Genomic DNA, 11,609 nt, shown 5'->3' with positions numbered 1-11,609 from the left:
GCGTGTCCGCTTGTTGCATGAGGTAGGTTTCGCCATTGTTATGAAGTTTTAGTTTTGAGTATGCATTCTTCTTATCCATCGTCTCATCAAAAATGGGTTTTCCATTGGCATTGCACATTTTCTGACTTAGGTTGGACGAGAACTGGAAACGAACTTTGGTGGCAAAGCTTCAAATCTTGTGGAATCTTGTGGAAGATCGGCTGTTAAGCTTGTTACTCTTATCACTAGGCACTTTCCCGGTATGCTTGTTTTGGGTCTTATTGTTTGTCGAAATCATTTCTTGGTTATTGTTGTTAAACAACTTCCTAAAGGACAAACTGTACAGGTTTTAGAGACCATTCACTGTACAAGGGTCGGCAGGTGTTTTTGTACAAAAGAGCACAGATATTTGTAGCAGACTTATGGGGTGCATTTAAGGGCCAGCGATATGGCGAATTCTATGACATTGGTTCAATCACCATGTTTGCAGACTACATTGTTCCTGCTGTGCTTCAGCAGCTTGGTGTATTGAAGTATAGCTCAAGCCTTTCCAGCTCTATCAGAGATAATACAGAGATACTTCCAGGCAGTGAGGAAGAGGTTGAACTTCGGGCATGCTCTATTCACGCTGTGGAGAAAATAAGGGAATTACTTAATATAAAAGCAGAAAAGAAGGTATGAGTGAGTTAATCTTTAACAGAGTTTTCGGTTGTTCATTCTATTTCTCCCTGTTTTGGTCATCTAGTTGAGGGATGTGATATTGCACATACTATATGCTCTTGAATGCATCTTTTCGAGTTTCTGGTTTGTCAGTTGTCTGATTTTAAGCTTCTCTTTGTTCAGGTGTTAAGCCTCGAGTTAGACCTTTGGCTGTGGTCAGTTGGCATCCAGTGCTCGTCTCTTCAACACCACAGGACTCTCTCAATCTATTACTGAGTGAATCATCAAAATTTACTCTTAGAAAGTTTTTGATGTGATAGAATTATAAACCATCAAACTCATGTCTCGTCGTTGTCATCAAGTGCCCGAATTTCGAATTTGGGGGTAGTTTGATCGATCAATTGGAAATGATTGATCGGAGACAGAATTTGATGCATTAGAGAGGCACATATCATCTGTCTCGCTTTGAAACGTAGCATAAAATAAATAAGGGAAAATATCTTATTGCCTCCAGAATCCTGAGTTGCTTGATTTAGAGTACCCAAACACTGTAGTTTCAACTATTTTTTTTCAGTCATGAGATGAAGTGTGCTTCTTCTGCGTTATGTTGTTTCTAACTTTCTACGAGCTACTCGAAGAGCTAGGATTCTTTGTAATTGGCAAATTTCCATCATATGTGCACTTCAGTACATCAGGTTTCCTTGCCAGCCTGGGACCTCTCAGAACTTTGTCGGTCTTTGGCCGAATATCCTGCATCGAGTTGACATAGGTGAAGGACCGAGCAATCTCAGCGGGGTTTTATCTAACTTGTTGACTTGAATCCTGATTATGGAGCTCATAGATTGTAACTTGTGGGAGATGCTAGAAAATCTGTACCTGGTCAAAGATGGCAGTGGGTATTGCTAGTGTAGCAACAGCATTTGGAGAATCAACAATCCCAGATATCCTTCCTTCACAAGGACAGCATGAAAGCAAGAGATATGCCTGTTCATGCCATGATGGTATATTATTCATGATTAGCATTGTTTTCCCTTTTGATACCATTTTTTCTTGATCTTGATATTATGACATCCTAAGTTCCTAGAGCAGTATGTGCAGGCCAAGATGCTGTTAGAGATCCAAACCTGTTCTTTCGAGTAACCGAATTTGGACAGGTAGTCGATGGCGTTGAGAACTGCGCGTTTGTAAGCAACTGTCGCGTCCAGGTAATGCTGCCTCCCACTCTCATCAACACTGATGCCTTCGAAGACCAGCCACTCTGAGAATCTTGGTTCGACTGGTCCTATCTCGAAGATTGGATTTACATGGAGAGGGGTGGGTCCCATCGGTGTCAGGTACTCTTTCATCCCATTCCTTATGATTTCACACCTATATGTTGAGATGGAAGACAAGATTTTATCAGAGGTAAAACAAGAAACTAGGCTACTGCTAAAGGATAAATGCGAGAACAACTGCAAGTAGGGAATGTGATATATATACTTCAGTTCTAGAAATCCACTCATCTCGATTGCTCCACAGAATGAGATTTCTCCATCACCCTGAGAGAAATGCATGTCGCCTGTGCTAAGGTTAGCCCCTTCTACGAAGACTGGGAGGTATATTTTAGAACCTCTGCTGAGGTTTTTGATGTCACAGTTTCCTCCATTTTCTCTTCCGGGAATAGTCCTTGCGGCCTCCTTAGCAATCCTTTCCCATTCTTGGGCGCCTTCTTTAATCTAGTAATACAAATGGGTCAAGACTCAAAGATTAAGCATAGATTTATACTTTCCTCTGGTGAATGGAAAGCTTTTTAGTAGCTCTTAGTATCGAATATCGCCTACTTTTCCAAGGAGGCATCCTTTAGTTGTTGGTAGGTTTGCCAAGGGACGTTGATGCAGAATCTCGCATAGTGTTAGGGACTGGATACCATTTTCTTCTAGTTGTCTTTCCCTCTCATTCCATATATTTAAGAGTTCTATTGATGGTGCAGTTCCGATGATCCCTGGGTGTGTCAACCCCGGAAATCGTACTCCTGCCTCGACGATATTTGACATGTGAGCTAATGCATAAAGTCAAAAGTGATGCAGCTCTCCATATTTCTTTTTTATGTTTCTTTTTCTCAATGGGAGGAAATCGAAAGGATGCCATTGGAGGATCTTATTGCAAACTCTAACTAGATAAACAAAACAAAAAAACTGCTCTGCTCTCACCAGGAATTTGAGGAGAGTGGGCATAGATGCCTTGGAAGTACCAGATGGCTTTGGTTGCAGATGGAAAATGATCGGTCAAGAAGCCGCCGCCATTCTCTCTGTCAAAAGTAGCAGTGAAGCCCCATTCGTCGCCCGGGAGAGGACCCAAGTTGCATATTTCCACTGCAAGAAGATCCCCTGGCTTAGCTGGAACACCATCTTCATCCACGACTCTGATCGGTCCGCTGAGGTAATGAACCTTCAGTTATCAACACATGCCCAGTTCTTATCTCATTCATCATTATATTAGGTTGAGACCATAGGAGATAGATATGAATAGCAGTGTGTATACTGTATACGTATGCTTACAGTAGAAAGGTCCAAGTATTTGATGTCAGAAGCAGAACCATCGTCTTTGATGGCACCGCCAGTCCAATCCACCATCTCTACCCTGAAAAACTCACCAGACTTGACCTCTGCAACTGATGGTATATGAGGATGCCATCTATTATGCAGTGGTTGGTCCTGCTCCCATGGTTTCTTTGTCAGATCCACCTGAATCACTACCCGAGCCATTTTCGGGCTTTCGCTCAGTGTTTTACTAAAAACCCTTTCACTACTATTATCCCAACTCCTTAACTCTAGTTTTTTTTTTTTTTAAATCTTCTAGTGGATAGATATAAGTAGGAGCATACATATTAAAAAAAAAACTAAGTTTCATGTGGTTGTAGTGACCTTATCCATGACAGGGCAGGACATTGTCGTTGTCTTTCGCTTTCATCTAACGCGTATCTGCTGTGCACTTACCATATGCATTGACCGGATTCGGTCGGAAATTGCATTCATGTCTGAGGAGCGTAAAAATCAGCCGTGGCTTACGAACTGGATCGTTTTTGGCGAATTTGGTCCTTTTTTTTTTTGCACGTTTATAAAACTAGCTCACATTCCAAATAATCTTTTTTTTTGGGTGCTACGAACCTAAACTGTAAACCATTCTTTTCGTTTTATTTTATGACACTCGTCAATTACGAAATCCTGCCCTACTCATGAAAAATGTGCAAATAAAACTTGATATCTTGTTGGTCCATATGTAAATTGATAGACTATAATTTTATTATATTTATATTTATATTTTATTTTTTTATGTTTTACTTTGTATTGAATTGAGTTTATCTTGTATATCGTTTTTAATCTTATTTGTAGTGGATTTGCAAACTTAACTTAAAACTTAATATTTAAAACTTGTTTAATAAAACACAAGCGATTACAGAGTTTAAAATTTGGTTCGAGCAAGACCAACTCTCGTATAAACCACCCACGTTGTACGATTTAATGATTTATTAACAGAGAAAAAATGTTTTTTTTTTTTATTTTCAAAAGGGTTTCTTATGATCTAGCAGCAGCAACCGGTGTTACAGAAGACACGGATAAGGCAAACTGGTTGTTGATCCAAGAGACTGATACAAACGTGGAATTACAGATATGGGGTATAGGTATAGAGAGCAGTGGTCTGACCATTCATTCATTCGCTCATTCGTTCACTTGTTGTTGAGATGGGGAAAGCAAGCGAAGAGATCGGATTTCGGGTGCCTTGCCTCCGCGTGCTCCTTGCACTTCACTTCCGTCGTCGTACATATGAACGTTTGCATGCATACCTTGCACTGAAATCTCAACATTTCTCATATATAATACCGAAAACGATCGACCGAGGGTACACCTAATGTATGAAGAAAACGGACGAGACATGCCAATTCCAGGCGAGTGAGAAACATAAGCTCGCTAACCATGCTTTCTACGAAAGGTAGAAAGTAAATGATCACGATCGGTTTCAGCAAAAGGGTTCGTTTCATTGTGCATCGATGACAACCTGATACTTATCGCAAGTGCAAGATCACTAGCTTCGGCCGCCAAACAAGTATGAGTAATTCTATCTGGTGCTATGCTATAACCTGATCATCCATCCATCTAATCACCCCTTACAACAGTGACAAATTCTAATCCTGCCAGACAATCTACCAAATAAACTTGAGTATGCTCATGATCCTCCAGAATCTAGGAATGAAAATGCTCATGATTCATGGTTTTCACATTCAAATGCACAAGAAACAGCTTCTAGAATTCGACTGTGAAGCTAAATGTTCTGCAAATTAGTTAAGATTCTAAAAACATTTCAAAATCTGACAACGAGCAGTGTAATAATAGAAGTAAAAATCATCACCTGAATCGTCATTGCTTTCTTGTTCTTTTCCAATTGGCTTCCTGCAGGAGATCAAACTACCAACATCAACAGAAACTAAAACTACACTCGCATAAAAGGAGAAAACATGTTCTATCATCCACTGACTTTTGGCGGAAAACTAGCGCAGTGCAAGAAGAGAAGAAATCTGAAACGCAATAGCTTCGCATCTTTCCTCTTTCTTCCTCAGATTCTCGGGAACCAAACGGAAACGCGATAATTTCGCGCAAGAAATTCAGTCAGCGGCTTTTACCTTTTCCAGCAGCCTTCTGCTTCTCCAGGTTCCTCTCGCGAGCCATCTTCGATTTCTGCGCATTTCCCCCTCCCATTTCTCAACGACCGATCAAAGCAGGAGGGCTCAAACCCTAATTCCCAAGAGAAACCACGAGATGCCAATATGATATCAACGCTACCGACATCACACCAAGACAATGGTATTCATATATATGGCAGTCAATGGATTTGATGATTGATCGAAGTCATGAGCCCATCCGACCAATTTTGCCAGTGGACTCGGCCCATTGGGCCTGCATGCCCTCCCTAATATGGCATCGTATCAGTACAGGGAAAATTTTAAAAAAATAAATATTTTAAAAGTTTTTTGTTTAAAAAATTAGAAAAAAAATTTATGCCAATTTCCATGGATAGCAAAAAAAAAAAATCTTCAGACTTTTATATTTGTTGTAGCGGTGATCGTTAAATTGCTTGTCATCTTTGATCTTGATCTTGATCTTGTTAAGGGGAAAAAAATAGGAAAATTTAGAATGTAAATAAAAATAGGTGCGAGATAAAAAAAAAAAAACTTACGAGAAAGAAAAGAGACCAGTGGTAATTTGATAATGACGGTCAAAAAGAGATTAGTAGAGATTAGTGGTAAAACTAATAAGAGAAATATAAAAAATAGTTTTAAAAAGCTAACAACGTAAAAACACTTTTTACCCAAAAAAAACAATGTAAAAAACTATAATAACTATATGTAAAGCCATTTATGTATAAATTATATATTTTACAAGATTTATTGATGTAGTTTGCAAAATAATTTTGCTTACATAACTCACAAATTTTTTTTTTAATTGAACAATTAGAGAATTTCAATATATATATACACATATATAGAAAAGGAAAAAAAATATATGATTTCATTGGGGGTAGCTTTTGATTTTTAGCTTCAAAATGTAAAAAAGAAAGGCTGCTGTATTCTTCCCTTTTCGTTTCTTCACGTGGCAGTAACCACTTTTTTATAAAAAGCATTTGGAATTACTTCTATTTGCAAGCCAAGTCTTCCTTTTTACAAACACCATTTCCCTTTTGGCTTTTGCAATGATATATACACATATATATATATATATATATATAATTTAAATTATTTGCACCACAATAACGGTAGTGAATAATGTGGTCACTTCACTTTAAATAAAAGGATCGGACCATGAGTAAAGAAAAAGCAATGTGGAATCCATGTATATAAAAAAACGACGACAATTTAAATGAAGAAAATATTATTTTCATACATAAGAGAACTGGTCGTACAAAAAAAATAAAACAAGGAAAAAAAACCAAATCGTATGAAATTTAATTTACTCATATACCAAATGTGAGCGGAACCGAAGAAGAACACCAAGATAGGGTCAAAGAAGATAAATTTAAAAATTAAGGGGCTGAAAAAAAATTATGTCTAGAGGGCCAAAGCGAAAACAGCCGCCGCCGCAGCTCCTATCACGTGCCGCCGCGCCCATGTGCTCTCTGCTCCGCTCTGCAATTTCATTTAAATTTCCCATTTTATAAAATAAATAAATAAATAAAATCATTGCTCTAATAATTCCTTTTTTATTCAAATGGGACGTTAATTAAGTGTCAATTGTATTAATAATCGTCACTAAAAACACGGACATCGACTAATTTCACAGAGGCATTTCAAGATCGTTAATGTGATAAATAATAAATAACCTATGGTTATTTATTATTAGAGAGGATTACATATCAGTGATTATTTGCAGTGCAAAAAAGGGAACAGATACTTATGCCAAAAAGTAAGTCGTAACAATACCTGATCGTCGGCGGAAGTGGAGGGACCGGGAGATGAAGCGTCGAGGCTTGGGCCGGGAGCCTCCATCGGCGGCGCAGGCGGTCCGAAAATCTCCGGCGCCGGAGCCGGAGCGCTCCCGTGTTTTTTCTTGCTCTTCGTCTTCTGCTTGCTCGGAGCCGGTGCTGGAACATCAGCACTCGGAGCCACCACCGGAGCCGAAGGCTCTTCCGCCTTCGGCGACGGAGCCGGCGGAGAGCTCGCGGGAGCCGGAGGAGAGCTGACAGGAGCCGGAGATTTGGGAGCCTCGACCGGCGTAGCGGTCGCCGGAGCCTCCGCAGGAGTGGAAACCGGTGACGGAGAGACGGGAGAAGTGGCGGGAGCTGGAGATTTTGGCTTCTCGGGAGATTTCGCGGGGGAAGTGGTCGGAGCCAGGGGAGAGTTGATCGGAGAAGCTGCCGGAGACTGGCCGCCGACTCCGGCAACGACAATGCAGATCAATGTGACTGTAAGGAGAACATTGCGATCCATTTTTTGAAATCGATAAACAGAATAAGAAACTGAATTAAGAGAGAGAGAATAGAGTCGGCCGTGGGGCAAGCCAAACAGAAGGGGGAAATATATAGGAGAGGGATATAAATCTAGACCGTTGATCAAAGGGAAGCGACGATGGGGAAAGAAATAGCCGTTGGCTTGAGGACGTGAAATAAAAACCAAAAAAGTGGGTTCCATCGATATAGGGACACGCAGTCTGGCCGTGGGACCATACCAATATACCATGGCTTGTATTCAGATATTTACAAATATTAAATTTTGTTATCCGTATCCGATACACAGTTTTCGAATATCTATAATTTTAAATATTCATAAAAATCGTGCGGATATTTATAAATATCCGTATCCGATATAAAATATATATAAAAAAAAATTACTAAATGAACTCAAACTCAAATCAAGTTACAACCAACCAACTCAGCAAATATATATCTATGTCCTAAAATCAATGAACCCAATTCAAATTCTCGAGATTCAACCAGTGAACTAGTTTTCACCAAAGTTATAACCTGCCAACCGTCCCACCAAAAAATCAAACCTATAAATCGAATATATGTGATATATCTCCGATTTGGACGAGCGAACATGGTACAAAAGAAATATCAAACGGCATAAAAACCCATTATCGGAAGCTCGATTTGTTATGGTGTCTTCATGATCATCATGTACATACGATTCTGGTATCATATGACTCATCATCGATTCATCATTACAAACAACAAAAAACATCTTTTCCCAATCAAATCCATAAATCATCCATATAACTCAAACCAAGAGAAAGAGAGAATATTCAACAACAAAGAACAACGAATAAAAGATTGGGTAGAGATTCTACCTTTAGATCAAAAAACTGCTCTAGCAAGAACGATAGAGAAGAAAAGAGTGGGCAAGAGAGAGTGGGCAAGAGAGACAAAGGGGAAAGGAGGTGTAGAACTTACAGAATGTCTTCGGAAAAAAAACCCCTAACATAACTTTTAACTTTTACAAAATTATCCTTACATATAAACTAATTATAAAATTAGTTATATATTACTAAAAGTACTAAAAAAAATATAGATCGGATCGGATACGTCGGATCTGAGTTCCGAATTTTTTTATTCGAATACAGATCGAATAACGGATCGGATCGGTTTTTTCGGATATTTTATCCACCCATAGGTTGAATTGGGTTTAAAGTTGTTGAAAACCTATGAAAACGCGGAAGACTTTTATATCGATACTCGTTATACTTCTTTCCATTGTTTTATTTACGATGATATACATAAAATTTCTAATGACGTCGGTTCGGACCTCCCAACCTGGCGACACACAGGAGGCAATCGAAAGACTTTCTTCTCCACGAGGCAAACATGGGAACAATTGAGATCTCTCCGAGAACTGAGTTCGAAGGTTGTGGCTTGGCATGGTTCCAACAGGCTATTCTAAGGCATGCGTTCTTAATGTGGCAGGTACTCCAATAGCGTCTCCCGACTACCGACCGCCTCGAGACGTGGGGAATCCAAGCTCCAAATCGATGCACTCTTTGTTGCGCCAATTTGGAATCACATCCCCACTTTGTTCTTTGGTTGCAGATTTAATAGCTCGATTTGACTGCACTTTGAACGGCTAATGGAGGACCCCCCACCGACATATTTCCGGTACTTTTTGGATTGGACCAACCAATCTACAAACCGCGACCAAGTTACGATCAAGAAGTTATTCACGCAAGCTATCACATACACCATTTGGATAGAAATGAACTATCACATTCAAAAAGATCGACATCTTACTATCCACCATGCAAGACTTAAACTCGACCATACTACTAAGAACAAACTACTCTCTCTCCACAATTCGAGCACGACAGAAAATAAACTATTACAATAGTGATATCGCATTACTTCATCTAGGAGAATGTAATTTTGCGCATTGTTTATGAGAATTTCATTTAGAGTTATCTTTATTTTTATTTTGTAAATATTAAGACAGTTGTTTTGTTTGGTATTAATTCAAACACATTAGAAAAAAAAATCTGGTCCCAATTATAGGTGATGATCCCGATCTGGTCCCAACTAGAATGGGTCCCACATCGTAATAATTAATTTAGTTAGCCAGTTTGAATTTTGTAATAATGTTGCGGGTCACGTCATCTGATTCCATTCCATACCCCTTTTAAATTATATTACTTAAAAAAAGTAACGAAATGTGTACGTAACGTGACATGCCCATACTCCCACGTAAAAAGGCTTTCAAAAAAATTGGAAGGACTTAGGGGCTAAGTAAATTCTAGGCCTTTTTTTTTTCCATTTGTTAATAAAACGATTCGAAATACCAACTCTACTCTTGTTACTCCAAACATACGGAACATTTGCTTGCTTCATGGACTTGCATTCATATTCCTCTCATATTTCAATTCCACGTTTGCTCCGATGTTTGGAGTTGGACCACGTGGCTCGAGCTTATTGGCTTTCATGAGTCAACGACAAATAAAACGCGGTTTATCTTTGCGTTTAACGGCGGATTTATCATCTGTCTGAAATAATGTTGTTTTTTGTCGGTCTAGTTTCATTCACACGATTCCATGCACATTTTGTGCAAATTTGATATTTTTTTAAATCATATAACGAATTTGTAAAAATATTAGCCAGTAACCCGAAAAGGGACCAACATTTTCATTTATAAACAAGTCAAATCCGTACAAACCACTTTCAGCGATTCGACCCTTCTACATTCACGGGACCCCTTGACGGTTGATAACAGAACCACCGGAAGCGTCGGAAGACACGGCGGCGTAGGCGCCGGAAGGAGTGGGCGCGTCGGTGGCTCCGGCGCCGCGGCCGGGCTTAGGTTCCACGTGGCCTTTTGCCCCGTAACCTTTCATCTTGTACTCATCCAATGTGTCGTAGTCCAAGTACGGGCTCTTGAATGACACGTCAGCTATCTTCACCTCTTCCCCCTCCGCCGCCGGCATCTCCTTCCTCCCATCCGCCGCCGCCGCCGCCGCCGCCGCCGCTGCTTCCATTTTTTCCGGCCTCTTCTTCATGGCTTTATCCTCTTTTTTTCTTTTTCTTTTTTGGTACAGTTTATCCTCTTTTTTTGTCGTCTGTAATTTTCTCCCTTAGTGACTTTTGCATATATACCGTTGGTATAGATACTGTGGCTCTGCCACGTGCATGACACGTGGCATCTCCATAAGGTTCACGGGGCTCTACGTGCCCCATTCCCGTGGACGTGTCGGGTTTCATTTTCTTACTCTATTTTTCAATTGTTATTTTTTATGCCGCTGACGTGGCACGTCGGCTTTTCCCCGACAGTGCCTACTTCTTCGTCCTCCACGATATAAGGCTTCTCCGTTTCCCTCGCCCGTAGGCTCTTCCCGGCGATGACGACTCGATCTTTTTTTCTCTGGATGGTTTTTTTTTCCCTTTTCGCTCCTTTTGCCAAGTATATGTATACACAATCTCTTATTTATAGGAAAATGCATAAATCATGGTCCTAAAATGGATTCCCCGGTGATGATGATGAAATAAATTGTAATTAGTGATAATTTATTCCAATTTTCGAATGTCTACTTTCATATCGTTTTTTATGATTATTTGGTGGCAAGAAATAAGGAGCTGCGTGTGTGGGGACCACATACATTCGTACGGCTAAAATGTGATTGGCTTCTGGTGGCGCGTGGATAAGAACAATCTTATTTCGATACAACGGATTCAGATCCGAAACCCCCCCCCCCCCAAAAAAAAGACAACTAAACGGTGGACTCGCGAACAAGAAGCTTACCCATAATGGCGCGTGGCTTGCACATTGCCCGTAATGGCACCATCTTCCTCACGCTCATCCCAGGAGCCTCCCTCATATCGATCTCTTCTCCATTCACTTTCTCCCAATCGAAGCACTGAATCAACGACCCTAACGCCAACGCCACGATCCTCTGCGCCAATCCGGCGCCGGGACACATTCTCCTGCCGTTTCCGAACGGCATCAGCCGGCGAACCTCCGCTTCTCC

The 11,609-nt window shown here is 40.3% G+C and overlaps 5 protein-coding genes and 1 pseudogene across 7 annotated transcripts in view; 1 reads left to right on the top strand and 5 right to left on the bottom strand.

The window, feature by feature from the left end:
- LOC104819874 (UPF0553 protein-like) overlaps positions 1-1,016 on the top strand; it is a 2,066-nt gene extending 1,050 nt beyond the window's left edge. The window contains exons 5-8 of the mRNA XM_010550152.2: positions 1-22; positions 131-239; positions 326-654; positions 823-1,016. Coding sequence (XP_010548454.1) covers positions 1-22; positions 131-239; positions 326-654; positions 823-915 — 553 coding nt within the window. The 3' untranslated portion in view covers positions 916-1,016. The remainder of the gene's footprint in view (positions 23-130; positions 240-325; positions 655-822) is intronic.
- A 106-nt stretch (positions 1,017-1,122) lies between these two features.
- On the bottom strand, positions 1,123-3,491 carry LOC104819873 (formamidase-like). 3 transcript variants are annotated; one of them, XM_010550150.2, is made up of 7 exons: positions 3,177-3,482; positions 2,829-3,066; positions 2,460-2,650; positions 2,119-2,354; positions 1,764-2,007; positions 1,516-1,623; positions 1,123-1,389 (listed from the first exon to the last, which is right to left on the bottom strand). In XM_010550150.2, the coding sequence occupies exons 1-7, from the start codon at positions 3,381-3,383 to the stop codon at positions 1,261-1,263; spliced, it is 1,353 nt and encodes a 450-aa protein (XP_010548452.1). In that variant the 5' UTR covers positions 3,384-3,482; the 3' UTR covers positions 1,123-1,260. The 3 variants fall into 3 exon arrangements, with proteins under 3 accessions (XP_010548452.1, XP_010548450.1, XP_010548453.1); XM_010550148.2 differs by having other exon boundaries at positions 1,764-2,354; positions 3,177-3,491; XM_010550151.2 differs by having other exon boundaries at positions 1,764-2,354; positions 2,829-3,052; positions 3,177-3,317.
- Positions 3,492-4,109: 618 nt separating this feature from the next.
- Positions 4,110-5,467, bottom strand: LOC104819872 (uncharacterized protein At2g23090-like). The gene is made up of 3 exons (XM_010550147.2): positions 5,297-5,467; positions 5,026-5,066; positions 4,110-4,468 (listed from the first exon to the last, which is right to left on the bottom strand). The coding sequence occupies exons 1-3, from the start codon at positions 5,370-5,372 to the stop codon at positions 4,346-4,348; spliced, it is 240 nt and encodes a 79-aa protein (XP_010548449.1). The 5' UTR covers positions 5,373-5,467; the 3' UTR covers positions 4,110-4,345.
- Positions 5,468-6,531: 1,064 nt separating this feature from the next.
- On the bottom strand, positions 6,532-7,675 carry LOC104819871 (lysine-rich arabinogalactan protein 18-like). Its single transcript, XM_010550146.1, has 2 exons — positions 7,091-7,675; positions 6,532-6,796 (listed from the first exon to the last, which is right to left on the bottom strand). Exons 1-2 carry the CDS (start codon positions 7,595-7,597, stop codon positions 6,719-6,721), a joined length of 585 nt encoding a protein of 194 aa, XP_010548448.1. The 5' UTR covers positions 7,598-7,675; the 3' UTR covers positions 6,532-6,718.
- Positions 7,676-10,240: 2,565 nt separating this feature from the next.
- Positions 10,241-11,005, bottom strand: LOC104819870. Its single transcript, XM_010550145.2, has one exon. It carries the CDS (start codon positions 10,641-10,643, stop codon positions 10,332-10,334), a length of 312 nt encoding a protein of 103 aa, XP_010548447.1. The 5' UTR covers positions 10,644-11,005; the 3' UTR covers positions 10,241-10,331.
- A 318-nt stretch (positions 11,006-11,323) lies between these two features.
- The window catches only part of LOC104819869, a 1,957-nt pseudogene continuing 1,671 nt past the window's right edge, over positions 11,324-11,609 (bottom strand).

Source organism: Tarenaya hassleriana, unplaced genomic scaffold (genome assembly GCF_000463585.1).
Source record: "Tarenaya hassleriana unplaced genomic scaffold, ASM46358v1 Cleome3, whole genome shotgun sequence".
Lineage (NCBI taxonomy): Eukaryota > Viridiplantae > Streptophyta > Magnoliopsida > Brassicales > Cleomaceae > Tarenaya > Tarenaya hassleriana.
The sequence above is the reverse complement of the archived record's forward strand: the minus strand, read 5'-3'. Positions and strand labels throughout refer to the sequence as shown.

Bases quoted from the DNA above. Each gene is read 5' to 3' on its own strand.
- LOC104819873 (XM_010550148.2), bottom strand. From the start codon at position 3,383: ATGGCTCGGGTAGTGATTCAGGTGGATCTGACAAAGAAACCATGGGAG. The intron at 2,651-2,828 runs GTGAGAGCAGAG...TCGTCGAGGCAG, and splicing joins CCACTCTCCTCAAATTCCTG to GAGTACGATTTCCGGGGTTG. The intron at 1,390-1,515 runs GTACAGATTTTC...AACTCGATGCAG, and splicing joins CCACTGCCATCTTTGACCAG to GATATTCGGCCAAAGACCGA.
- LOC104819872 (XM_010550147.2), bottom strand. From the start codon at position 5,372: ATGGGAGGGGGAAATGCGCAGAAATCGAAGATGGCTCGCGAGAGGAAC. The intron at 5,067-5,296 runs GTAAAAGCCGCT...GATCTCCTGCAG, and splicing joins GCAGAAGGCTGCTGGAAAAG to GAAGCCAATTGGAAAAGAAC. The intron at 4,469-5,025 runs GTGATGATTTTT...TTGAGATTTCAG, and splicing joins AGAAAGCAATGACGATTCAG to TGCAAGGTATGCATGCAAAC.
- LOC104819871 (XM_010550146.1), bottom strand. From the start codon at position 7,597: ATGGATCGCAATGTTCTCCTTACAGTCACATTGATCTGCATTGTCGTT. The intron at 6,797-7,090 runs GTATTGTTACGA...ATGAAATTGCAG, and splicing joins CCACTTCCGCCGACGATCAG to AGCGGAGCAGAGAGCACATG.
- LOC104819870 (XM_010550145.2), bottom strand. From the start codon at position 10,643: ATGAAGAAGAGGCCGGAAAAAATGGAAGCAGCGGCGGCGGCGGCGGCG.